The sequence below is a fragment of the Thamnophis sirtalis genome, unplaced genomic scaffold (assembly GCF_051295495.1).
Source record: "Thamnophis sirtalis isolate CommonGarterSnake01/CBP01778 unplaced genomic scaffold, rThaSir2_p1.2 scaffold_4, whole genome shotgun sequence".
Taxonomy (NCBI): Eukaryota; Metazoa; Chordata; class Lepidosauria; order Squamata; family Natricidae; genus Thamnophis; species Thamnophis sirtalis.
Genome location: NW_028261384.1, coordinates 125,710,037 through 125,736,919, shown reverse-complemented (window position 1 = coordinate 125,736,919; position 26,883 = coordinate 125,710,037). Strand labels below are relative to the sequence as shown.

The following is a 26,883-nucleotide window of genomic DNA, read 5'->3' as shown; positions in this document are numbered from 1 at the left end:
GGTTTCAGCCAATGGACGGCCGAGAAACGCTCTCCGCTCCTCCTCCTCTGTTGCAAATTTGACGGATGCAAATCTATAAAAGGGGCGGAGTCTTCCCGGGTCCTAGAACTTTCCCGGGAAGGAGCTTGCGAGTGGAAGCTGGAAGCGTCATCTCGAGCGGTGAGAACGGAACGTGCAGGTGAGTTGCGGGTTGGTGGCAAGAAACCAACAGGGAGAAGACGCGTTCGCACGGCGCGGGAAAGCGAGTTTTGAATTAGCGTCCTGGGGAGGCGAAAAAAGCGGGCCGAAATTGCAAAAACTCTTGCTTGCAGTAAAATAAACCTTAAGAAATGGACGGGGTCCGGGAAGGCTACGTTTTGGTGGCTTGTTGGGGGGTTCGGGAATAGGGGTGCCAAGAGTGAAGCAAAGAAAAGGGGGGGGTGGAAGGGAAAATGTACGCTTAGGGGGTCCCCAAGAATGTTTCCCGTGGACTGAGTGGTTTCAAGCAAGCCGGCTTTTTCTTTTTCTTCCACTACTACTATTCTACTACTGCTGCTTCTGCTAGAATGTTTCCCGTGGACTGAGTGGTTTCAAGCAAGCCGGCTTTTTTTTCCCCATTACTACTATTCTACTACTGCTGTTGCTACTATTACTATTACTTTTTCTACTTCTACTAATCTTTTCTTCTTTTCTCCTACTCCTCCTCTTCCTCCTCCACTACTACTACTACCTGCTACGGCTACCGCTACTTAATTTCTTTTTTCTTTTTCCTCCTCCTTTCCCCTTCATCTTCCTTCTCCGCTACTACAAGTCAACGTCGTCGTCTTCTTCTCTTTAAAATTTTAAAAATAAATTTTGCAAAATTTAATCCGGATGGGGGAACGGAGCCGACGCTCCTGCCGAGCGCAAATACGAACGTAGGCTTAACCTGATTGATGGGGAATGTCTACTTGTTGTTCTCATTGAGGTCTGGGAATATCTGAGCGTGTGCAGAGTGTCCAGCGCGCGGGGTAGCCTTCGACCGAAAACCACCATTGAGGCGAAATTTTTTTTTCTGTTGCGGAGTGAGGCATGGGTTAAGAGATTTAATATTATTTTTTGCCCCACTTTATGGAAGTTAAGTGAACCGTGCAATTAAGTTAACCACAGGGTTATTAAGTGAATCTTGGTTCCCCGCTGACCTTGCTTGTCGGAAGGTCCGCGAAAGGGAGTATTGACCCTGAGGCGCTGCAATTATGTAATTACGAACCCGTGGTCAAACATCTGGATTTTGAGGCCATGATTGCAAGGACACTGCGATGCTTGCCAGGTGTGAAAAACAGTCTTCAGGGCCATTTTAACTCCAAACCATAATTAAACGAACTGTTGCAAGTTGAGGCTTACCTGTATCTCCCATGCAACAGGCCAGCCATGGCTAAATATTGCTAAAGGTCACTTAGAAGCCATAATAAAAGGGTACAGTACTAATAGAAGTGGCTGGCAAACTGTTTTGGGGTTAGTGGCAACTTTCAGGAATGGGTTGCCTATGGAGATTCTCAATCATCTAGGTCTGTGATGGTGAACCTTATATGGCATGCGTACCACCTCTTCTGCGGGCACAGGAGCTGTCGCCCTAGCTCAGCTCCACTGCACATGTATGTGTGCCTCTCGTTGGCCTGTTTTTTCCTCCCAGGAAGCTGCAAAGAGATCTACCAGGCCCAAAACATGGCAAAACCCTCTTGGGGTTTTTTTCCCCCCCTCTTTGAAAACATTTTACTTCTTATTCAGGAAGCTTCTACAGTTCTGACTGGTGGCAAATGGAGATGATTACTGCTCCCTAGAGTCAGGAACAACTAGCACCTATGTGCGAGGGGAACATTTACCTTTATTCCAATGGGGAAGGGCGGTTATAGCAATGATAGTGATGCAAAAATAAGTTGTATAGTATTTACAAAACCAGTGTCTTTATTATGGAAAAAAAAATAGCAAAAGGGTGCATTGTAATACACAAATCACATAGGCTTGTTCAGTCTTCAAGCCCCCATAATAAAGACACTGGTTTTGCAAATACCATACAACTTATTTTTGCATCATTGCTATAGCTGCCCCCCCCCCCATTGGAATAAAGGTAAAAGTTCCCCTCGCACATATGAGGCTTATAAGATGTTGCATTTGCTGCAAAAACCTGAAATGTTTCAAAGCACGCTCTCTCACGATCCAGAACGCAAGCCCCGTAATTACAAAACAATTTGTAAGTGCCTAAAACGTATAATTAAATGATACTCACCTGATTCAAATCTGCAAACCATTTGCCCGACAGCTTTAAAAAAATGCTTCTTACAACCGGCAGAGAAAGACACAATAAAGATAACAGTCTTGTGGTTCTTTAAAGATAGCATGGTTTTTAAGACATTCACTTTGTGTTGTGTTGCTCCCACAGGGATGAAAAGGAAGCGAACAACTCCAAAAGCCCAGCCTAAGGATGCAGAGATACATCCTTACCTGCGCTGGGAACGGGAAATCAGTTCCAATCAATGGCAGATGTTCCCACCTGAGCAAAATGAGGTCCTGAGCCAAGCAGTTCGGTAAGTTGGCTTCCAGGAGGAGGAGAAAAACACCACATAGAAAACACACACAGAATCATATAAAACACACACATAGAATAAGAGAGTTGGAAGGGACCTTGGAGGCCTTCTAGTCCAACCCCCTGCTTAGGCAGGAAACCCCTACACTACTTCAGACAAATGTTTATCCAGCATCTTAAAAACTCCCCGTGTTGGAACATTCACAACTTCTGGAGGCAAGTTGTTCCACTGATTAATTGTTCTAACTTTCAGGAAATTTCTCCAACAACAACGCAATGGCCTGGAATTGGTTGGAGAGGTTGAAATGCCAACTCTTGTATTTCCCTGCAGGGCAAGAAAAAAGGAAGAAAACCTAGGAGATGACCAAGTGGACCTCTGTAAGATGGTCCAGAAGAACAAGCAGACCGGCCAAGAGAACCGTGTCCGTATGGCTATCTGGGATCAGAAAGCCTGTAAGTCGCTATTTCTAATTATATAGGTAGTCCTCAACTTAAAAGCAGTTCATTTGAAGTTACCGCAGCCCAGGGGGGAAACCCCCCCCACTTGTGACCATTTTTCACACGACCATTGTACCATGCTTCCCTGAAAATAAGACCTAGAATGATTCCCCCCCCCCCCCAAGGGACATAGTGGCTCAGTGGCTAAGGTGCTGAGCTTGTCGATAAGAAAGTTTGGTGGTTCGAATCCCTAGCGCCGCGTAACGAAGCGAGCTCCCGTTACTTGTCCCAGCTTCTACCAACCTAACAGTGCGAAACAATGTGGAAATGCAAGTAGAAAAATGGGGACCACTTTGGTGGGAAGGTAACAGTGTTCCGGGCACCTTCGGTATTTAACTGGCCACATGACCACGGAAACGTCTTCAGACAGCGCTGGCTCTTTGGCTTTGAAACGGAGATGAGCACTGCCCCCTAGAGTCAAGAACAACTAGCACAAATGTGCGAGGGGAACCTTTATCTTTATGATTTTTTTTCAGGATGCTTGTAATATAAGCCCTATCCCAATTGTGGACTACCTGTAGTATTATTATTTTTGCATTTGTATTCTGCTCTTTAGGTCAACATTGCTAGTGTCCACCATAACTGGTCCTGCTCTTTAATTCTCATACAGGTTGTCCTTGATTTATAATTCATTTGGGGATTTCTCAGAGTTGATCACCTAGAAAAAAGGGATGCGTCCAGTCTTACTTGCAGCCGTGGCCTTCTCACAGTTACATAATCAGAATTCAAATACTTGGTGAAGGGCACTTGCTGATAAACTTTTATTTGGATAAGAGAAAAAGTGATTCCTCATTTCTCTTCAACGCCTCCTGAGAGTTGTTTAGCCTTGACTTCCTATGTTAATTCAAATTTTTTTTTTTCTCCTTTTCCTCCTCTTTGGCTACGTGGGAGTAGATGTTGTCTGGCAGTGGGAAGGTGATGAGGAAAACGACTGGATTCCATACCCCGCTGCTACCTGCTTGGATTTACAGGCAGCCAAGAATGGTGACCGGGACCCCACCGTGGATTTGACATTCGGTCAGGTGTGCTACAAGCTGGACACGACCCGCATGCTGCAGAGAAACGAGCAGACCAAGTTTGAACGTCCGATAGAATGCAAGGAAGCAGGTATCTGAGTCCAAGTGGTCCTCAGCCTATGACTACAATGGTGCCCAAAATTTATGTTGCTGAGCAAGACATTTGTTAAGTGAGGTTTCTCTCCTTCCCCCCCCCTCTCCCCCCCACAATTTTACGATCTTCCTTGCCACACTCGTTAAGTGAATCGATGCCATTGTTCAGCCAGCAACATGCTTGTTAGGTGAATCCAGATTCTCCTGGGCTTCATTTTCAAAGGAGTATAGACTTTATCTATCTTGGAAAGCTGCCATGTAAATATTTTCCAAATGAGGTGATGTGCAAGGAAAGACTGGGCACAGAGTCTCTCCTTGCGCACCACCTGTGAGTCTGAGATTCACCGACAAGATTTTCACACTCCTGAAACGAATCTTTTAACAACCAAACAAGCGAATTGTTTCCTGCAAAAGCCCAGTCCCCCTTTTGCTCCTCTTTTATTTCCTCTGTGAGGGGCCAGTCGCTTTCCACCTGTGACTTTACTCCCAAGTTGACCTTGATTTCTGAGTCATTCTTCTGGCAGCTCTGCGCATGTGCACACTGGGAACACGCTCCGGTTGTTCCTCTGCCTCATTGCTGTCTAGCTCCGTAGGCACCCGATCACTTCCAGATGATCTTGGCCCCCTCTCTGCCTTCAATGCAGAGCCTTCCCCGGCCTCCAGGATTGGCCCATGTTCCTCCCAACCTCCTCACTGTCAAACTCTGCTGCCAGCTCTGGTGGGCACAACAACAACAACAGACATCCCATGTCCCATCCTGCCTCTCCCTTTCTTTTCCTCACTCAGTTGCATCAAAGCCAGATGATGGATCCCAGCTGGATAGCGGGGACTTGGATGCCGGTACATCGGTACGTCCTGCTAAGAAGGCCCAGACTGAACCAGAGGCCAGTACATCTCAGGGGAAAGGAGATGAGAAGGGTAAGTGGTTTCCCATGGGCTTTGCTTGTCAGAAAATCCCATAAGAAATGTATTCCTATGCTGGGAATTGAACTATGGAATTCTGTCTGGGCTCTGTCACTCCTTACAAGTGGAAATCAGAGCACAAAGATTTGGCCCTGGAGCCCCTTCACCTCTGTCCTTACATAGGAATGGAAACAACTGTTCGGATCTAGGCTTCCCCAAAAATTACGAAGCAGATTCCTGGTCCCGAGGAAACCTCTTTTATTAAACGAATGGGAATTCAAAAGGAATATTTATGACCACAGACCTTATCTAGCTTGGAAAGCTGCCATGTAGATATTTTCCAAATGAGGTGGTGTGCAAGGAAAGGCTGGGCACAGAACCTCTTGAGATTCACATACAGATTTTTCACACTCCTGAAACAAATCTAGCGACCGAACAAACGAATTGTTTCCTGCAAAAGCCCCCTCCCCTTTCATTCCTCTTTTATTTCCTATGCGAGGGGCCAATCACTTTCCACCTGTGACTTTACTCCCAAGTCGACTGTGATTTCCGAGCTGTTCTTTTCGCTGCTGCGCACACTGGGAACAGGCTCCAGCTGTTCCTCTGCCTCACTTTTATCTAGCTTTGTAGATCACTGCCAGATGGCCTCGGCCCCATCTCTGCCTCCGATGCACAGCCCTCCAAGTCTTCCCCAACCTCCAGGATTGGCCCATGTTCCTCCCAACCTCCTCACTGTCTGACTCTGTTGCCAGCTCTGGTGGCCGCTGGCGGGCCACAATAACAACAACTAACATCCCATGTCCCATCTTACCTTTCCCTTCTTTTTCCTCACTCAAATGCAACAGCGGCAGAGGAAGGGTCCCAGCTGGCTAGCGGTGACTTGGATGCCAGTACCTCGGTTCCTGCCGAGAAGCCCCCAACTGAACCAGAGGCCAGTGCATCCCAGGCTAAAGGAGAGAAGATGGGTAAGTGCCGAGAAAATAATTTTGGGGTCAGTGCATGACGGTGTGGTGGAAAGAACAGTCTGATCCTTCGGAAATAGATGTGTGGTGGGGAGATTTGTAATAGGAACTGCAGTTAGGAATCTCATAAAATCTGTGTTGCTGAGCGAGACACTTGTTAAGTGAAGTTTCCCCCCATTTTTACAACCTTTCTTGCCGCAGTTGATACGTGAATCAGTGCAGTCGTTTAGCTAGTAACAAGCTTGTTATAAGGAATCTGGTTTCCCATGGGCTTTGCTTGTCAGAAAGTCCCATAAGAAATTTATTCTTATGCTGGGAATTGAACTATGGAATTCCGTCTGGGCTCTGTCCCTCCTTGTAAGTGGAAATCAGAGCACATAGATTTGGCCCCGTAGCCGCTTCACCTCTGTCCTTACATAGGAATGGAAATAACACTTTGGACCTAGGCTTCCCCAAAAATTACGAAGCAGATTCCTGTGCCCGAGGAAACCGCTTTTATTAAACGAATGGGAATTCATCGCATTCACATTCAGCAAGGCCTGGCAAACAGTCTTTCAAAAGGAATATTTATGACCACAGACCTTACCTAGCTTGGGAAGCTGCCATGTAAATATTTTCCAAAGGAGGTGGTGTGCAAGGAAAGGTTGGGCACAGAATCTCTGAGATTCACAGACAGATTTTCACACTCCTGAAACGAACCAAACAAATTGTTTCCTGCAAAAGTCCCCTCCCCTTTCGCTCCTCTTTTATTTCCTATGGGAGGGGCCAATCACCCTCCACCTGTGACTTTACACCCAAGCCTACCCTGATTTCTGAGTCGTTCTTTTCTTCTGGCAGCTCTGCGCATGCGCACACTGGGAACAGGCTCCCAGGTTGTTCCTCTGCCTCACTGCTGTCTAGGCACCTGATCACTGCCAGACAGCCTCAGCCCCGTCTCTGCCTCCGATGGAGAGCCCTCGTCCGAGCCTTCCCCAGGGCTGGGCCTATGCTCCTCCCCAACCTCCTCACTGTCCGATTCTGTTGCCAGCTCTGATGGCCGCTGGCGGGCCACAACAACTGAGATCCCATGTCCCATCCTGCCTTTCCCTTTCTTTTCCTCCCTCAGAAGCTTCAGCGGCAGAGGAAGGGTCCCAGCTGGCTAGCGGTGACTTGGATGCCAGTACATCGGTTCCTGCTGAGAAGCCCCAGGCTGAACCAGAGGCCAGTACACCTCAGACCGAAGGAGAGAAGATGGGTAAGTGCCAAGAAAATAATTTTGGGGTCATTGCATGATGGTGTGGTGGAAAGAACAGCCCCAAAATGCATGAGGCAGAGTCCTAGTTCCGACAAAACCCCTTTTATTAAACGAATGGGAATTCCTCACATTCACATTCAGCAAAGGCCTGTCAAACAGTCTTTCAAAGGAATATTTATGACTACAGACCTTATCTATCTTGGAAAGCTGCCATGTAGATATTTTTCAAATGAGGTGGTGTGCAAGGAAAGACTGGGCACAGAGCCTCTGAAGTTCACAGACAGATTTTTCACACTCCTGAAACAAATCTTAACGACCGAACAAACAAATTGTTTCCTGCCTTCCCCAAGCTCCAGGACTGGGCCCATGCTCTTCTCCAGCCTCCTCACTGTCTGACTCTGCTGCCAGCTTTGCTGCTGGCGGTCCACAACAACAACTGACAATCCCATGTCCCATCCTACCTATCCCTTTCTTTTCCTCACTCAAATGCAACAGCGGCAGAGGAAGGGTCCCAGCTGGCTAGCGGTGACTTGGATGCCAGTGCATCGGTTCCTGCTGAGGAGCCCCAGGCTGAACCAGAGGCCAGTACATCTCAGGGGAAAGGAGATGGTAAGTGCCGAGAAAATAATTTTGGAGTCAGTGCATGATGGTGTGGTGGAAAGAACAGTCTGATCCTTTGGAAATAGATGCGTGGTGGGGAGGTTGGTAATAGGAAATAGCAATAGCAGTTAGATTTATATACCGCTTCATAGTGCTTTCAGCCCTCTCTAAGCAGTTTACAGAGTCAGCATATTGCCCCCAACAATCCGGGTACTCATTTTACCCACCTCGGAGGGATGGAAGGTTGAGTCAACCTTGAGCCGGTGAGATTTGAACAGCCGAACTGCAAGTAGGAATCTCATAAGTTCACAGTTAAAGGTTCTCCCTCTCCAATCATGTTGGACTTGAGGGAGTGGTGCATATCTCTGTTTCTTAGCCGAGGGATCCAGTGTTGTCCAAAGAGGCTTCCGTGGTCATGTGGCCAGCGTGACTATACGCCAAAGGGCGCAGAATGCTGTTACCTTCCCACCAAAGTGGTACCTATTAGTCTATTCGCATTTGCATGCTTTCGAACTGCTAGGTTGGCAGAAGCTGCAGCCAGTAATGGGAACTCTTCCCTTCGCGTAGTGCTCGGGTCTCAAATACGTGCCTGTCAGCTTTCCAGCTGACAAGCTTGGGGTCTTTAATCTCCGATCCATCATTCCTCCCCCATAGGAATGGAAACAACTGTTCTGACCTAGGCTTCCCCAAAAAGCACGAGGCAGAGTCCTAGTTCCGACAAAACCCCTTTTATTAAACGAATGGGAATTCCTCACATTTAGCAAGGCTTGGCAAACAGTCTTTCAAAGGAATATTTATGGGTACAGACCTTATCTAGCTTGGAAAGCTGCCATGCAAATATTTCTTAAATGCGGTGCTGTGCAAGGAAAGACTGGGCACAGAGTCTGTGAGGTTCACGGATAGATTTTCACACTCCTGAAATGAATCTTAACGACCGAACGAGAACATTGTTTCCTGCAAAAGCCCCCTCCCCTTTAACTCCTCTTTTATTTCCTGTGCGACGGGCCAATCACTTTCCACCTGTGACTTTACTCCCAAGTCGACCGTGATTTCCGAGCTGTTCTGCTGGCAGCTCTGCACATGCGTACACTGGGAACAGGCTCCCAGGTTGTTCCTCTGCCTCACTGTTATCTAGCTTCTTAGACCACTGCCAACAACAACCACTGACAATCCCATGTCCCATCCTGCCATTCCCTTCTTTTTCCTCACTCAAATGCAACAGCGGCAGAGGAAGAGTCCCAGCTGGATAGCGGTGACTTGGATGCCAGTACATCGGTTCTTGCTCAGACGCCCCAGGCTGAACCAGAGGCCAGTACATCTCTGGGGAAAGAAGAGTTGATGGGTAAGTGCCGAGAAAATAATTTTTTTGGGGGGGGTCTCTCATAAGAAGTTAAAAGTTAAAGGTTCCCCCTGTCCAGTCATGTCGAACTCAAGGGGGAGGTGCTCATCCTTTGTTTCTTAACTGGGGGAGCCATTGTTGTCCAAAGACTCTTCCAAAGTCATGCGGCCAGCATGACTGTATTCTGAAGCGCATAGAATGCTGTTAACCTTCTCACCAAAGTGGTACCTATTCATCTACTCACATTTGCATGCTTCCGAACTGCTAGGTTGGCAGGAGCTGCAGCCAGTAATGGGAACTCTCCCCGTCACATGGTGCTCATTTCATTTCATTTCCTTTATTTGTATGCCGCCCTTTTCCCTGGGGGGACTCAGGGCGGCTCACAGTTCAAAAAGGGAGGGGGGGGGAAAGACAAACAGTATTCCAATATGGAAACAATACAACATATTAAAAGAGAGCACAACAGTCACACAATTCGGGTGGGGTTGGAATCTTAACCCCAGGACAGCCAGATCTTAAAAGCGGCGCGGAAGGATTGGAGGGTGGTGAGGGTCTGAATCTCCACAGGGAGTTCGTTCCAGAGGGTCGGAGCAGCCACCGAGAAGGCTCTCCTCCGGGTAGTTGCCAGTTTGCACTGGCTAGTAGATGGAATTCGGAGGAGGCCTAATCGATGCGATCGTATCGGTCTAGTGGAGGTAATCAGGTCTCAAACCTAGGCTGTCAGCTTTCCAGCAGACAAGTTCAGGGTCTTTAATCTCTGATCCATCATTCCTCCCCTGTAAGAAGTTAAGAGTTGCTGAAGTAACCCCTTTTAATTAAGGGTATTTTGTTTTAAGCCCAGAGACACTAGGATTCTAAGGAGCAAGGACCTGTTGCTTTTAAATGCTGAGATTGTAGGGCGTCAGCCTAAGCTGCTTGTAGCCAAATTCCACCTCTGTTCGATGCAAAGTGGGTATTTTATTATTATTTTCCACCTACAGAGGCAGTGAAGTCTCTTAAAATGAAGGGAATAGCCCCAGTGGATCCAGAATGTGAAGCCAAAGTGGGAAAGGTATGTCATCGATATCATTAATATTCTGAGAGTATTTGCTAAATTGGTGTCCAGAGTTTGGTCAGCAAACAAGTTGGCAGATGTTGTGAGGAAATTTGCCAAGAGGGCTGTAGCAGAGAATTGGTATCTTTAATGGGATTGCCTTTGGAATTGACAAGCTGCCTAAAGGATAGCCAGGTAAGAGGCAGCTGACAGGTGGGATAGTGGGTGGGGCAAGAGACTCCGGAGGAATGCTTTTATATTATAGAGCAGTGTTTCTCAACCATGGCAACTTGAAGATGTCCGGACTTCAACTTCCAGAATTCCCCAGCCAGCGAATGCTGGCTGGGGAATTCTGGGAGTTGAAGTCCGGACATCTTCAAGTTGCCAAGGTTGAGAAACACTGTTGTAGAGTGTAAAAGTAACGGTGGGAGAATTGTACTCTCAGGCTTGCAATATTCGGTTAATGTGGTAGAATAGAATTAGTTCGTTGGTTGCATTTCCCATCTGGTCTTCCTGGGAGGAGAACCTCTGAGGTTAGCAGTGCCTGACTTGTAGAGAGAGTAACCCTTTTGTAGAAGCTAATGGGAGACGGAAGGAAGGAAGGAGTGGCATCTTAGCATAGGTCAGTGGATTGACCAGAGAAACCAAGCACATGGTCTTGTGACCCAAATGGCCAAGGCAAGGCAGACCTCAGAGGAGGAGCTGGGGAGGGGGTGGGCATGGCCAGTTCGATGCCACTCGTGCCGGGGATGCCAAGTGCTCTGCCAGCAAAAATTGGCTCCTGAGCTTCGAAGCCGCAACCACTTCCTGCAACCCTCTGCCAGTGAAAACTGAGCTTGCAAGGGCCGCGTACAGCCCTCCCGAACTCCGTTTTCGGCTGTGACAGCCTCCTGCAACCCTCTGCCGGCGAAAATTTATCTCGGGAGGGCCCGTTTGCAGCCCTCTGTTCTCGCTGACAGAGGCACCACAGGACGGTCCTTCGCTGTTTCCAGGTCAGTCCAATGGACCATATCTTAAGCGTCCGGCTGACGGGTTTTGAGTTTGACACCCCTGCTCTAGAGCGTCCTTTATTGCTCTCAATAAATGTTTCGAACAAACGGCCCGCCAACTCTCGGTAAGGCTCCACCCCATGCTACCCCGAAGGCAGCCACCGTCAGTCCGCTAAACAGCAGCCCCTATGTTCCAAAGGCAGCCCACAAGGTAGGAGCATCCTCACAGGTCCAGGGTGTCAAAACTTCAGTCCGGTTAAGTGAGTCCAGAAGGCAAACTCTAATCCACAAGGTAAAGTTCAGGCACAAGGCAAATGGAAGTGCTCAGAGCAGAATAGCAAAGTGAAAGGCAGTTTTGAAAGCAGAGTGAAGCAAAGGGCAAACCACATTCCACAGGGCGAGGCAAAAGTCCATGGCAGAAGACAAGTCCTCACAGCTAGACAAAACAAGAGGCGAAAAGCAGCCTTCAAGGCAAAGGCAAACAGCAATACGCACAAAGCCAAAGCCAAACAATTGTCCCTGGAGGAGACTATCTAAAACCACAAAGCTTCTCTTTACGTCACTCCATATCTGGTGTTCCTTAGGAGGAGGGATGGGACGAGTAGCCTTGCAACCCTTCTCCGGGCTTGCCTCCTCCGAACTAGGGTCCGATTGGGGCCATGACACATGGTTTTCTGTCGTTGGTTTTCTTTTTAATGTCTTTATGCAATTGATTGATTGATGGTATCCCTCCTTTGCTGCCATGATAAAGAGCTACATGGGCACGATTTATTACGGTCCGATAACTTCATTCATTCGCTTGCTAGCAGAGGAGAATCACCCAATTTCTGCAGAAAGTTGGTGTGTGTGTGTCACACCTTGGTTGCCCGTGAGGTTCCTTAAGTCAATGCTGGACATTAGCATAAAACAGAACCATTAGCCATGCTTTCTGGGAATGTTTGGGAGTTGAAAATCCCAGCATTCGGCAAAGCATTTGGTTGGGGGAATAGATTTTTTTATTTATTTTATTTTATTTTATCAATTTCATATATACATTCACAATTATGATCTCATAACTGTTATTAATAAAATGTATTTATAACAATTTTTCCCTACTGTTAACAATATACTTGAAGATTGCTTTTTTAACATCCCATAGATCCATCTTATCTTACAACGGTCCTACTTCTTCCCTCCCTCCCTCTTTCCTTCCCTCGTTTCTTCTCTCCTACTGCCCTTCCTTCCCTCCCTTCTTCCCCTTCCCTCCTTCCTTCCCTCCTTTCTTTTCTCCTTCTCTCCTTCCTTCCCCCTTCCTTTCCTCCTTCCTTCCCCCCTTCCTTCTCTCCTACATTCCTTCCTTCCCTCCTTCTCTCCTTCTTTCCCTCCTTCTTTCCCTCCTTTCTTCTCTCCTTCTCTTCTTCCTTCCCTCCTTCCTTCCCTCCTTCTCTTCTTCCTTCCCTCCTTCTTTCCCTCCTTTCTTTTCTCCTTTCTTTTCTCCTTCTCTCCTTCCTTCCCCCTTCCTTTCCTCCTTCCTTCCCCCCTTCCTTCTCTCCTTCCTTCCCCCCTTCCTTCTCTCCTACATTCCCTCCTTCCTTCCCCCCTTCCTTCTCTCCTACATTCCTTCTCTCCTACATTCCCTCTTCCTTCCCTCCTTCTCTCCTTCTCTTCTTCCTTCCCTCCTTCTCTTCTTCCTTCCCTCCTTCTTTCCCTCCTTTCTTTTCTCCTTCTCTCCTTCCTTCCCCCTTCCTTTCCTCCTTCCTTCCCCCCTTCCTTCTCTCCTTCCTTCCCCCCTTCCTTCTCTCCTACATTCCCTCCTTCCTTCCCCCCTTCCTTCTCTCCTACATTCCTTCTCTCCTACATTCCCTCTTCCTTCCCTCCTTCTCTCCTTCTCTTCTTCCTTCCCTCCTTCTCTTCTTCCTTCCCTCCTTCTTTCCCTCCTTTCTTTTCTCCTTCTCTCCTTCCTTCCCCCTTCCTTTCCTCCTTCCTTCCCCCCTTCCTTCTCTCCTTCCTTCCCCCCTTCCTTCTCTCCTACATTCCCTCCTTCCTTCCCCCCTTCCTCCTCCCCTTCCTTCTCTCCTACATTCCTTCTCTTCTACATTCCCTCTTCCTTCCCTCCTTCTCTTCTTCTTTCCCTCCTTCTTTCCCTCCTTCTCTCCTCTTCTTCCTTCCCTCCTTCCTTCCCTCCTCCTCTCCTTGCTTTCCTCCTTGCTTCCCTCCTTGCTTTCCTCCCTCCTTCCTACCCCCCCTTTCTTCTCTTTCTTCTCTAGATTTTTGTCTTGCAAAAGCACAGCAGATTGCAGGGTCAGCGCGTCCTGCATAGTTATTGCAAATTCCCCTTAGTTTATCCCCTGCTATCTTCTTGCCCGCCTTCTTGCTTCTGTGTATTGCTTCTAAGGTGGCGCCAGGCGCAGCCTTGTCCAGTAGATAAGAGAGAGCATAACGCAAAGCTGCCCAAGGTGAAATCAAAATAGATAAGACGGCGAAGAAGCCCTACGAGGAATTCTCTGTAGATAACAAAGGCATATTTAGGACAGGGTCAAGGAATGGGTAACAAACTTTTGTTCTGACTGGGTAGATGAATGTATAAGATGCTTGCTACACTCTTCTCCGGTGTAGCTTTTTCCTTGCCTGCTTGCAGCCTGTATGCTGTGGACCTGTCCACCCAGCTGTTTAGCCAAAATAAAACTTTTTTCCCAAGCTGCTTCTTAAGTCTCTTTTTTGGAACTTTTTGGTGACTTGATGGAGCCCTGCAAGGAAGTCCTAGGGCTGTAGACCAGATTAGCAAATTGGAAGAAGATAACTGTATTTTTTCAGCCAAGGAAACTGCATAGGTTGTCTAGCTTAAAAGAGGCTTTCTTTATCATTTATTTTTTTAAAAAAATCCTGGGCATTGAATAACTTCCCTTTTCCTTCCCTTTTCCAAAGGCTCACGTTTACTGTGACGCAGAGGATACTTATGATGTTATGTTGAACCAAGTGAGTGCACCCTATCATCTGTTTTGGATTTTTTTTTTCACCCAATCAAGAGATTCTGCCAGGTTTAAAAAAAAAAAGAAAAAAGATTGGACTTCAGTTGGGGAGAAGTAGGTTCATGCCTCAATCTTAGTTGCCGAGCCCACAAAAGGTTAGACAAGGCCTATCTTTAAATCTCTTGTTCTTAGTAAGATAATCTGGAAGACAAAATTGTGGGGAGAAGCATATAAGCCATCCTAAGGGGCAGGAAAGACAGAACTAGAAACTCCCAAGGAATATAGGTCAGTGATTCTCAGCCTTTCTCACAGGGTGGGCCTTCTCCGGTTGCCGTCAACTAGACAATGTCATTTGGCTGCTCCTTGGGGGAGAGCCTTCTCTGTAGCTGCTCTGGCCCTATGGAACGATCTACCCCCAGAGATCCAGACCCTCCCCACTCTCGCAGCCTTCAAAAGGTCTATTAAGACCTGGCTTTTCTGGCAGGCCTGGGGCTGTTGACCTCTTGAATGGGGTCCAGCCCCACTACGGTTGAGTGTGTGTTGTGTTTTAACCTGCTTTGTCTTTTACTTTTTAAACTTTTTAGTACTTTTTCAATTGTCTTTTATGTAAGCTGCCCGGAGTCCATCGGGATTGGGCAGCCTATAAGTTTATTAAACTTAAACTTAAACTTTTCTTCACCACAGAACCTTTTTAAATACCTTTTGTGGCTACCGACCCCCAAGGGGCTTAAGATACTCAAGATTTAAATCATAACATTTTTTTCCAAGCCTTTTCGAACCCCCTGTGATAGCATTGTGCCCCCCCCCATGGACCACAGGTTGAGAACCACTGATGTAGTAGGGGAAGCTTATTGATAAATTTGGGCTCCCCGCTTCCTCAGCTGGCTTCCTATCACACTACAGAACAAAATTCCCCTGGAGAGATTGGAGTAATACCGTATTTTTCAGAGTATAAGACGCTCTGGAATAGAAGCACCTTAGTTTTGGGGGATGAAAATAAGAAAGAAAAAAAAAATCTGCCTCTGGCTAACCAGCATCCACCCAGAGTCCTTAGCAAACAGCCTGGTCAGCTTCAACACATTAGTTCGCTGGTTGTGAGCCCTGGTTGAGGCTGATAGCAGCTTCAAAAACACAGCTGATTGTCACAAGGAGCTCCAGTGAGTCAAGCAGGTGAAGCGCAGAAGTGGCCAGACAAAGCAGCAGTTGTTCCGGGTTGTCATTCTGGAGTCTGCGCCTTGCGTTTCCAGCCTCCAAACTGTTTTGTCCTCGTCGCCAGTGAAGTAGACCGAGGAATTACGGGGCAGGAGGCGCCTGAGGTAAGGTAAACAGCTTTATTGCAAGCAGAGGAATCAACACAACTAGTAAGTAGCGATTCAGCACCTCGCCCTGCTTGACAGCTATTTATACGGAGCTGTCAAGCAGGACGACCAATAGGTGCGTGACCGGCAGCTCGCGCTCAGCCAGCCGTGCCTTAGCCAATCAGGTGCGGCTTGGCTGTTGCCGGCTGTCAGTCGTAAGCACTTCACAAACTACTACTACTACTTCACAAACGCTCCATTTGAGACCAGGGAACGGCAAAGCGCATTGCCGCCGATCGCCACCAAAAAACACCCCGCACAGAAGCCGAAAGCAGGGCGTGCGGAGGCTTAGAATGCGATGCGCAGAGGCTGGAAACGTGATGCACGGAGGCGGCAATTGGCAGCGAAGTGCTCTGGTGATCCCCGCAGCCTTGAACCAGTCTCACAGTGTTCAGAGATTGAAAGCATAAGCCACAGAGGGCAAAAACGGAAGCCACGGAGGGGGCACTGCAGCCTGGAACAAGTCTAAATCACGACACATGGAGGCGGAAGAGCGAAGGGCGCTTCATTCAGTGTATAAGACGCACCCAAATTGTTGCCCTCTTTTAGGGGAGAAAAAGTGCATCTTATACTCCGAAAAATAGAGTATTTGCATGAAAGCCCGACCTTTCATAAAGGTTTGTTCAGAAGACAGCTCAGAAAGCAGTACATGGAATGGAAATGGAACAAGGTGTTGTTTTCTCATTTCTGACCAGCTTCTTTTTTTTCCATTTTGACTTCCTGCAGACAAATCTACAATTCAATAATAATAAGTATTATATCATACAATTGTTGGAAGAAGATAATCCTCAAAGTTACAGTGTTTGGATGCGCTGGGGACGCGGTGAGTTGGTGCAAGGCATGAGTCCTGTAGGAAGGAAGTGGGAGTCTTAATTTTTAATACAAACTTAAAAACAAATCATGCTTGTATTTCACCTAGCAATCATGGATCCAGGATTGTGTTTCTCAACCATGGCAACTTCCAAGATTAGTAAACTTCAACTTCCAGAATTCATACTGGCTGCAAAATTCTGGGCGTTGAAATCCACACATCTTAAAGTTGTCAGCATCGAGAAATACTATCAGGGATTTCACTGCCTAAAAACGCTGTAGGTGGTTAGAATGCAGTATTGCAGGCTGACTCTGCCCACTGCCATGAGTTCGATCCTGACCAGTTCAAGGTAGAATCAGCCTTCCCATCCTTCCGAGGTTGCCAAAATGAGGATCAAGATTGTTGAGGGTAATATGCTGACTCTGTAAACCGCTAGGAAACAGTGTATAAGTTTTAAGTGTTATGTTATCATAAATATGTTTTTTTTTTTTAGATGATTGAAATGTTAGTGAACAATGATACATCAAGTTTTTGGGTTCTTCTGCAGTTCTTGCTTTTTTTCCTGAGTTATAGAATGTGGCTTCACCTCTTCTGTACTCCTCAGTGGTCCTTTTGATGATTCCATCCATCCATCCATCCATTCATTCATTCATGCAGTAGTGGCACAGTGGTTAGAATGCAGTATTGCAGACTAACTCTGCCCACTGCCAGAGTTTGATCCTGACAGGCTCAAGGCTTACTTAGACTTCCATCCTTCCGAGGTCGGTAAAATGAGGAGCCAGATGGCTGGGGGACAATATGCTGACCCACTTTATAGGGTCACTGTAAATCACTGATGCGGTATATAAGTGTAAATACTATTGCTATACTTTATATAAAAATTATTTCAGATGATATTTTCTGATTAGGTCTTATTTTCAGGGAAATACAGTACTTAATGCATCCATTTGACTGACAATCTTAACTGGCCCCTTGTTTTTTGGGGGGGGGAATTATATTACGAGCCTCCTGGAAAATCATGCTAGGACTTATTTTCCAGTTAGGTCTTATTTTCAGGGAAACAGTATTAATTCATCATCATCATCATCATCATCATCATCATCATTATCATTATTATTATTATTATTATTATTATTATGCAATTGTATCACAGCGGCCAGTTGTTTCACCGGATTTGGCATTGGTTACTAGTCGGGCCCCACCCAGGGGCCTAGGACGTCGTAACGTATTTTCGTAATATGCGTGCAGATCCAAGCAGTGCGGCTTTTTGCATTTGACTGATGTTGATTTTGTCAATTTTTAACTGTTTTAAATGTAATTCCAGTGCTTTTGGAATAGCACCCAGTGTGCCAATTACCACTGGAATTATCACTGCTGGTTTGTGCCATAATCGTTGAATTTCGATTTTTAAGTCCTGGTATTATTATTATTATTATTATTATTATTATTATTATTATTATTATTATTATTATTATTTAACTTTCTAGTGGGTAAGCCTGGACAACACACCCTTATTCCTTGCTTTGGAGATTTGGCGAAAGCCAAGGAGATCTTCACAAAGAAGTGAGTCCCTCTCTGAAAGTTTCTGCAACATCCTTATCCCACTCAGCACCGTCCCTTCTCCCGAACCTGACTTTTTTTTTATTTTTATTTTTTTGCTTCTTAGATTCCAAGACAAAACCAAAAATGAATGGAGCAACCGTGCCAACTTCCAGAAGGTCTCTGGCAAATATGATCTTGTCCATCTGGACTACGAAGTCAAAGATGATGTAAGACTTTTTGGCAGGAAAGAGCAGAGGGAGGCAGCTTTAGAAAGCAAATATATTTGGCTCACCAAGACCTCATTTTGCATTCCTTCCAGAGCAATCCAGAAGCTGCCCCGGAGGCGACGGTCTCCAAACCCAAGCCAGTTTCCCAGCTGGACCTAAGAGTTCAGGCTTTGATAGAGCTGATATGTAACATTCAGACGATGGAGGAAATGGTGACCGAGATGAAGTACGACACACGAAAAGCTCCGTTAGGTACGCAGCTTTTCCCTCTTACCCTTAGTTTTAATGTATTTAATGAGGTCAACTTGTCCAAACAGCGTCACCTTTTTTAGTAGAGAAAGTGCACTAGGCTAAGTTATCTTTTAGAAAAAAATGAGAAAGGTTCATGGCTTAGGAAATCTTAATTGAAAATAAACAAGAGGCCTTGACTTAGCAATCTATTCGGACCTAGCCTTGGCAAGTAGTGATAAGATGTTTATTCGCGAGTAAAACAACCCCCCCTTTTTTATAACAGGGCAGCAACAGTCTTTTGTTCAGGTGGATAAACAAAAAAAAATCAAACGTAATTAGTCCCAACAAACCTGGGTTTAGCCAAGAAATCCAAATTTCTTGCTGTAGACCAGAAACAAATGGTTGTGTGTGACAACAGGCCACTCCCAAATTCCTACTATTTATTTCTCAGCCACGGGAGGGGTTGGCTAGCGTCTGTGTCTGCTTTTCCTTGAGATCCAGTTTATTGTTTTCCTTTGCTCTCCTCTCCTCCCTACGCAAATGTGCATCTGGGATGGGCCTCATCTGTTCCTCCCCCTCACTTAGACCAGACCAGTGGTGGGTTTCAAAAATTGTTCGAACCTACTCTGTGGGTGTGGCCTCCTTTGTGGGAGTGGCTTGCCACCCATGTGACTGGATGGGAGTGGCTTGCCGCCCATGTGACCAGATATGAAGATGCCGACGATACTTGTCAGAACCACCTTAAATTACCTCACACACAGCACTGGCATGCATAAGAATATGATGTAAACTTGTTTCTTAAAAGGCATCCTTGGTTTGCGTTAAAACAACTTCAACACACGCAATGTTCTGATTGTACCACAAACGCAGTAGTCATCCTTACCTTTCACAGAAGCACTGAGTTTTATAAATAGGAACATGATAGTGTAGAATAATCATATCTAAGGACCAGTGGTGGGTTTCAAAAATTTTTGGAAGCTCTTCTGTAGGTGTGGCCTGCTTTCCAGGTCTACTGGTGGAACCACTTCTAACCGGTTCGGTAAATTTGACGAATAGGTGAACTGGTAGGAACCCACCTCTGGCTCAGACCCAAAACACAGCTGCCACTCCACCTGGGAGAGGACGGGAGGCCCTGGAACTGGCAGACATTTCACTCCCTTTACTCAGGAGTGGGGGGGCTCCTTACAGTATTCTTCCTTGAATCCAACTGATTTCTTTTCTTTTAAACCTCTTCTCTAGGAAAGCTGACAGCCGAACAGATCAGAGCAGGTTATCAATCACTTCAAAAAGTGGAAGATTGTCTGAAGCACAACCTGGCTGCTTCCTCCCTGCTGGAAGCATGCAATGAATTCTACACCCGGATCCCCCATGATTTTGGGTTAGTAGCACCCGTTCACCTCCTTGTAGTTTGTAAGTTGTCCTGGAGAAGAAGAAAAACCAGTCTCCTTTTGGCACTATTCTCATGCAGATGATCCTCAACTTACGTTCTTGTTGTGATCTGCTGGCAGCTAGCAATGGAGTCAGACAATGAGGAGGTTGGGGAGGAACACGGGCCAGTCCTGAGGCTGAGGAAAGCTCAGATGAGGGCTCTGCATCAGAGGCAGAGACGGGAGTTAGAGAGCAGTGAGGCAGAAGGGACAGCTGGAGTAGTCTGCATATGCCTAAAGCTGCCAGAAGAGAAGAACATCTAAGAAAGCAGGGTCGACTTAGGAGTAAAGCCACACCTTGGAGGTGATTGGCCCCTCCCAAGGGAAGCAAAAGAGGAATAAACGGGGAAGTGGGCTTTTGCAGAAACAGTTCATTCAGTTGTTTCAAGAATGGAATGTTCTGTTTGTGACTATAAGAGACCCTCTGCCAAGTTTTGCCTTCGCCTGCGTCTGGAAACTAGTTATCTGACAGCGCTCCCAACGAGATAAGGTTCATGTTGATAAATGTTCCTCGGAAAGGCTGTTTGCTAAGCCTTGCTGACTGTGAATGAAACGAATCCACAGTCGTGTAGATAGAAGGGGTTTTGCCGGGACCAAGACTCTGCTTCATGCTTTTTAAGGAAACCTGGGTGTAGAACAGTTGTGACCTAGGCTTCACAAAATCACGAAGCAGACTCCTTGTCCCAACAAAAAACCCCTTTTATTAAGCTAATGTGAATTACTCTCATGCGCATCCAGCAAAGTCCTGGCAAACTGCCTGAAAGCATTTCTCCCCACCCTTCCTTATATGTTCCAGAGAAACTAGGTAGGGTCATTTCTGCAATGCGTTTTCCATCCTTTTGCCTTTGATGACCGAGATATCCCTTATCTGACACTTGCCCTAGCTCCAGCTCTTCCTTCTGTCTCCCAAGGTTATTCCCACAGTCCTTTACATTTTTCCACTAGATTTTGATGATCCAGTCAGAGGCTGGAAACCAAACCATGTGCCTCCCTCATTGAAGAAGAGGGTTTTTTTGTAACTAGTGCTCGTGAGAAGGTCCTCTTTGTGGTTGCTACCTCCCCAATCTCTGAAGGTCTGAAGAGAACCTTCAGCGAAGGGCAATTCATCATCTTATTGCAAAAAATTTTAAGTGTTTGCTCTCATTCTCTTTCTCCTTTTCAGGCTGAGAACACCACCACTAATAAAGACCTTGAAGGAACTCCATGAAAAAGTACAGCTGCTAGAGGTAAAGGGAGTCATATTTAATTGCTGAAGGAAAGAAAGTTGGTGTGGGGACATTCTGGCTATTAAGATCAAGGGGAAATGTAGTTCTTCAGCTTCTGTGCTGAACTGGAAAATGAAAAACATGTCAGTTCTTCAAGAGAGAGATGCCACAGGATATCAATAGTGCTGTTTTATTGTAGTACGGGATAATAAGAATCCTGAAAATCTTTTCATGTTTCTGTACCTTTTCCTCCTTCATCCATCCATCCATCTATCAAATTGTGTTTGTGTGTGTGTGTTCCAGCATAACTCTGGAACGCCTTCAACAATTTCAACCAAACTTGACGTACAGATTACTTACCCTCTGGAGAAAAATATTGTGGGGGTAGACACTCCTATAAAACTTCAGGGTGTGTGTTCTGTTCAGATACAGGTTGTTGTGCCTTAAAATGGCTTCTACTGTACTGCCATAAAATGGCTTGTATTGTGCAGCGCAGTGGAGTTGCCGTGGTAATGGGTTCACAGTACTCCACAAGGGGCCTCCCTCTGGTAAAGGGGAAAATCCAACATTAGAAATTATGTTTGGTCCGGACGTTTTCCCCCTATAAATAAATACCCAGATAATGCCGGATTAACAGCACTAGTGATAATTAAAAACAAGGTGGACTTGAATTTCTTTATAATTTTTTTTCAAGTTTTAAATTAAAATTGCTTTTCTCTTTAATGGTTCTTTCATACCATTCGGTCATCCCTAAATTCTTTTACACCAGACAGATGGGACAATAAACAGTCCTCAAATTATGACAGTAATTGAGCCAATTACAGCTGTAACTTTCAACTAAGCTTTTTCCAATGTGACAAATTCCATGTATTTTGGGCACCACACACTTCATGGTATTGGACCTGGGTACTTGAGAGACTGCCTGCTGCCAATTACCTCCAATAGACCGATTAGATCCCACAGATTAGGCCTCCTCCGAATTCCATCTGCCGGCCAATGCCGACTGGCGACTACCCGGAGAAGAGCCTTCTTTGTGGCTGCTCTGACTCTCTGGAACGAGCTCCCCGTGGAGATTCGAACCCTCACCACCCTCCAGGCCTTCCGCAAAGCCCTTAAAACCTGGCTGTTCCGACAGGCCTGGGGCTAAAGAGCTTTTGCCCCCCCCCCCCCCTGAATGGTATGGTTGTTGTATGCTTTTAAATTGTGTATTGTTCTGTTCGTCTTTTTTATCCCTTATCTGTACCCCCTTCCCTGACTTGGATTGTGAGCCGCCCTGAGTCCCCTTCAGGGAAAAGGGCAGCATATAAATGCAATAAATTAAATTCAATTCACACCTGGAAGGCAGCCATGTAGATATCTAGCTCCTCTTGAGGTTAACGCTGCCCTATAATATCCTGAAAGCATAATAGGTTCTTTCTGCTGACTTTCTCAAGGCTCTGAATGAAGTCCGTATTGGTATCAAACATGTGCAGTTAGAACAGCTGGATCTGGAACACCCTTTGGACCGGAGCTACAGGAGTCTCGACTGTGAACTCCTGCCCTTGGAGAAGACCAGTGATATTTTCCAGGTGTGTAGCCGGGAATATGGTGATGTTATCCATTCAGTTGAATCTGACTCTTGGCAATTCTATGGGCCGGGTTGTCAGGGTTCAAAGTAACAGCCCCAACGAAATGAAGACTCCAAGAGGCCAAGGTGGCGCAGTGGTTAAATGCAGCACTGCAGGCTACTACAGCTGTCTGCAGTTTGGCTGTTCAAATCTCACCGGCTCAGGGTTGACTCAGCCTTCCATCCTTCTGAGGTGGGTAAAATGAGGACCCGGATTGTTGTTGGGGGCAATATGCTGACTCTGTAAACCGCTTAGAGAGGGCTGAAAGCCCTATGAAGCGGTATATAAGTCTAACTGCTATTGCTATTGCTATCCAAGGCTTGATTTTTTCCCCCAAAGTTCCATTTTATTAGAGGTGTCCTATTGACAGGTCTGGGAAAATCTGAAAGTTTCCAAGTTTTCCCCACCCAAAAGAAACTTCAAGTCCCTGCCCAACCTCCCCACATGTCCATCACAGGATCCAATCAGGCACCATCCAAAACTGGAGATGCCTCCCGGGTCACCTCATCGCAGCTGGCGAGCAAAGTGGCAAGGACTCTCTGAAAAAGAGTGCTATTTTGGCTATATATCGCCCACAATCTATGCAATCCGCCCTCCTGTTTTCCCACAGTAGAAAATGTGGCAGGCCTGAAGGCCTAAGATGGCTTCCAGGTCTGACAGGCCGCCCTCCCCTCAGCAGAAAAGTGTGTCCTGTAATGAGAATAACACGGGGTTAAAACCATACACCTAACCACCTCTCTACATCTTACTGATCTTGTACTACTACTTTTGAGTTTTTCTATGCTCTGGATGGTGTCAGCTTTTGAGGATGTCCAGCCACACCATGTTCTTTGATGGCCTGGATTCCTTTTAGTCCTCTTCCAAAAATAATTGCTTTCTCCAGTGAATTCCCCCTTCTAACACCCTCCAAGATGAGTGGGGAGTTTCATGATTTGGTCTTATAGTGACGTGTCTGGTGTTATGCGCTCCAGTACTTGCTTGTTAGTTCACCTTTTCTGTCCAACGTATATATGCAGGAGCCGCCTCCTGCACCACAGCTCAAAGGCATATAAGAAGACTATAGAACAAGGGTGTCAAACTGGATTTCTAAGTCTTTCATGTCCTCCTTCAGGTGCTGGAACGCTACTTGCTCTCCACCCATGCTCCCACCCACAAGAATTATAAAATGACCCTGATCGAGGCCTTTGAAGTGAACAAGAAGTGCTTAGAAGCCGGCTTCCGTTTTGACCTGCCCAACAGGTAAGAAGAGGGCTGATGGCAAAAATGAAACCTATCCTTGGGCTATATTTTGAATTGCATCTTTCGTCCTCCTTTTCCCCTCTTTAGGATGCTGCTGTGGCACGGATCTCGCCTGGGTAACTGGGCGGGGATTTTGAGCCAGGGGTTGCGTGTGGCTCCACCAGAAGCGCCTGTCACAGGCTACATGGTGAGTCTCTAGGCCAGCGATGGCTAACCTTTTTGTCGTCATGTGCCAAAAGTGCGTGCCCGCACCAATAATGCAATGCGCGTGTTACACCCCACATACTCCTCCTTTCCCCCTCCCCACGAATGCGTGCATGAGGCCCCCACCCTGTTTTTGGCCTAGCAGGCCTCCGTGCAGCCTCTTGGGATAAAAAACGGGCCATGGGAGGGGGGGCGCTGCACTCTCCCCCTCTGCACACACTCCTGCCCCTCACTCATGCATGCGTGACACACACACACCCCGCATATGCACGGGTGTCTCCTGCATATGCCCTGCATACGCATACATGGCGGCGACCTGAAAATCAGCTGGCTGGCAGGAGGCGTGCGGTGGAGCCGAGTTGGGGCGACGGCTCAGGTGCCTGCACAGAGAGCTCCGCCCCTTCTGACGCGCATGCCATAGGTTTGCCTTCACGCCTCTAGGCTGAACCCAGAATTCGTTCAACTCAGGGAGAAGTCAGGTTCCTAGTTTTTACCTCTTCTTATTTCTCTTCCCCCAGTTTGGAAAAGGCATTTACTTTGCGGACATGTCTTCTAAGAGTGCCAATTACTGTTTCGCCACTCGCAACAAAGACATTGGCTTCCTTTTGCTGTCAGAGGTGAGGTGACATCTTGGTGGGAAGCTAAAACACGAAGAACGTTTAACAGAGGGACAGACTCAAGATCACGTGAAGTGTTAAAACCACTTTAATGATGCCTTAGCAAGATCATAGCTAGAGTACGGCATCCTGCATTCTGGTCATCGTGATATAAAAAAAAGAGGTGGAGACTCTGGAAAGAGTGCAGAGAAGAGCAACAAGGGTGATTAGGGAGATTCAGGCTAAAACATATGAAGAACGGTTGCAGGAACTGTGCATGTCTAGTTTAAGAAGGATTAGGGCAGGGGTCGGCAATCTTAAACACTCAAGGAGCCACAAAGGTCCCCGTTCAGTTCTGGAGCCGACTGGAAATCTGGTTTCCCCACCATAGAGTCTCCTCCTTTTTCTTCTATGTGTCCTAACCGAAAGCCCTATCAATTGTGAAGCTGACCGGAAAACCTGCCTCTGGGTTTGGTTTAAGATAATAATTGCAGATTTTCATCTAACCATCTCGATGTAGCCTGACTCTGGCTTCCTGTTTGTTTGTTTTTTGCTAGCACTTCGGCTGTACTTCCCCTCCCCTATTTGTCTATGAAACAGCATCTATGGGATATATGTGAGTCAGCACTTAAAGTTCTGTATTTGTTTACAGGTGGCTCTGGGAGAATGCAATGAACTGGTGGATGCCAATCCAGAAGCCGAAAAACTACTGCTCGGCAAACACAGTACCAAAGGCCTTGGCAAGCTTGTTCCATCTGATTGTATTTCTCTGTGAGTTTGGGGATGATGGGAAGAAAGCAGCCAGGGATGAAAAATTGCTACTTAAGTCAGTTTCCCCTAACCTGGGTATCACACTCCCATATCTTTTAGTCTATTTATGACTGCTGTCTATTTATGCTATCAAAAAAAGAGTAGGACCAGTGTTTATCAACCTTGCCCCTTTAAGAGATGTGGACTTCCAACTCCCAGGATTTCCCATGCTGGCTCAGGAATTCTGGGAGTTGAAGTCCACAAGTCATAAAGGAGCCGACTCAGATTTAGAGGGATGGAAACAATGCTGAGATTTGGTTTTTAAAAGAGAATGAAGTTAAATGCACGAGCTTCTTCCATGCTCTCTTCCTGAGCAAATACGAATTGGGTACTACAAAGAAAAAAGATAACATAGGTGGAATATTTATATTTGTTTCCTGCCTTTGTTATTATAAATAACTTGAGGCAACATGCATATCTAATATTCCTTCCTCCTATTTTTTCCCCACAACAACCCTGTGAGGTTGGTTGAGTTGAGAGAAAGTGACTGACTCAAGGTCACCCAGCCGGCTTTCATGCCTAAGTCAGTACTAGAACTCACCATCTCCTGGTTTTGAACTAGGTGCCTGAACTATTAGATTCAAACTTCTCACATTTTATCTTGATTTCTGTAGCTTTGAGAGAGCTCGCAGCTTTTTTCTGAATTTTTAAGTAATTGTGGTCGAGCAAAACATCCCTTTATTTAAAGAAGAAAGGCTGTATTGCAAAAATGTATTAAAAAATACTTGATGTCCAAGTGGAAACTACATGGTGTCTTAATGCTAGCCACTGGAGCTCTTGCCTCAAATCAGGGATTGTGAGTTCGATCCCAGGTAGAGGCAGATGTAGGGTCTCCTGCTTGGGCAGTGCGTTGGACTAGATGACCTGCAAGGTCCCTTCCAAATCTGCTAATCTGTTAAAACTTTGTGAAATGGTGGGTGGAACAGTGGCAATATCTGAGGGAGTCGACATAACGGTCTCATCTCTTCCTGCCCAGGCATGGCGCAACCGTTCCCATGGGCCCAGCTAAAGAAACCGGGGTAGTAAACCCTGACGGCTATACCCTGAATTACAACGAATTTGTTATCTATGACCCGCACCAGGTGCGTATGAAGTACCTTCTCAAGGTGCGCTTCAATTTCAAGCTGCTTCGGTGAACGTGGGGAAAAAGAGAAAGACCAGTGCAAGAACAACATCCTGAAGCACAGATGGTTATTTTTTTTGATGGCTGTTTTCTACCGAGAGGCTGAAGAGATCAGCTCCTGAAACCGACTCTGGTTTCATCCTTTTGCAGTATTTTAATTTTTTTTGTTACAAAGCTGGCTCCTAAATGACAAAAATGAAGGAAAGCCGTGAAGGAAAGCTAATCCTCATGGTTTATAGCTGTGATTTTTTTTTATTATTATTACTATTATTTTTGTATGATCTGAAGATCTGGTAGAAATACAGCAATTGTTTAACATTTTTGTAAAATAAAAGAATAAATGTCA

The 26,883-nt window shown here is 46.2% G+C and overlaps 1 protein-coding gene across 2 annotated transcripts; it reads left to right on the top strand.

Annotated features, from left to right (window-relative positions):
* The first annotated feature begins 75 nt into the window (after window positions 1-75).
* PARP2 (poly(ADP-ribose) polymerase 2) lies at window positions 76-26,883 on the top strand. Of its 2 annotated transcripts, XM_087714128.1 has the most exons (23): window positions 76-178; window positions 2,399-2,543; window positions 2,874-2,995; window positions 3,935-4,147; window positions 4,936-5,067; window positions 5,898-6,017; window positions 7,120-7,248; window positions 7,744-7,857; window positions 9,071-9,190; window positions 10,168-10,238; window positions 14,114-14,164; window positions 16,242-16,338; window positions 17,814-17,889; window positions 17,993-18,095; window positions 18,188-18,347; window positions 19,566-19,704; window positions 20,916-20,979; window positions 22,392-22,526; window positions 23,677-23,804; window positions 23,892-23,991; window positions 24,527-24,625; window positions 25,257-25,375; window positions 26,391-26,883. In XM_087714128.1, the coding sequence occupies exons 2-23, from the start codon at window positions 2,401-2,403 to the stop codon at window positions 26,548-26,550; spliced, it is 2,595 nt and encodes an 864-aa protein (XP_087570254.1). In that variant the 5' UTR covers window positions 76-178; window positions 2,399-2,400; the 3' UTR covers window positions 26,551-26,883. The 2 variants fall into 2 exon arrangements, with proteins under 2 accessions (XP_087570254.1, XP_087570255.1); XM_087714129.1 differs by lacking the exons at window positions 9,071-9,190; window positions 10,168-10,238; window positions 14,114-14,164; window positions 16,242-16,338 and having other exon boundaries at window positions 22,368-22,526.

What these genes read in the sequence shown, in the direction of transcription:
- PARP2 (XM_087714128.1), top strand. Translation starts at nt 2,401, where the DNA reads ATGAAAAGGAAGCGAACAACTCCAAAAGCCCAGCCTAAGGATGCAGAG. An exon ending in TATCTGGGATCAGAAAGCCT is followed by an intron (nt 2,996 to 3,934) that starts GTAAGTCGCTAT and finishes ACGTGGGAGTAG; the next exon opens with ATGTTGTCTGGCAGTGGGAA. An exon ending in CGTTTTGACCTGCCCAACAG is followed by an intron (nt 23,805 to 23,891) that starts GTAAGAAGAGGG and finishes TCCCCTCTTTAG; the next exon opens with GATGCTGCTGTGGCACGGAT.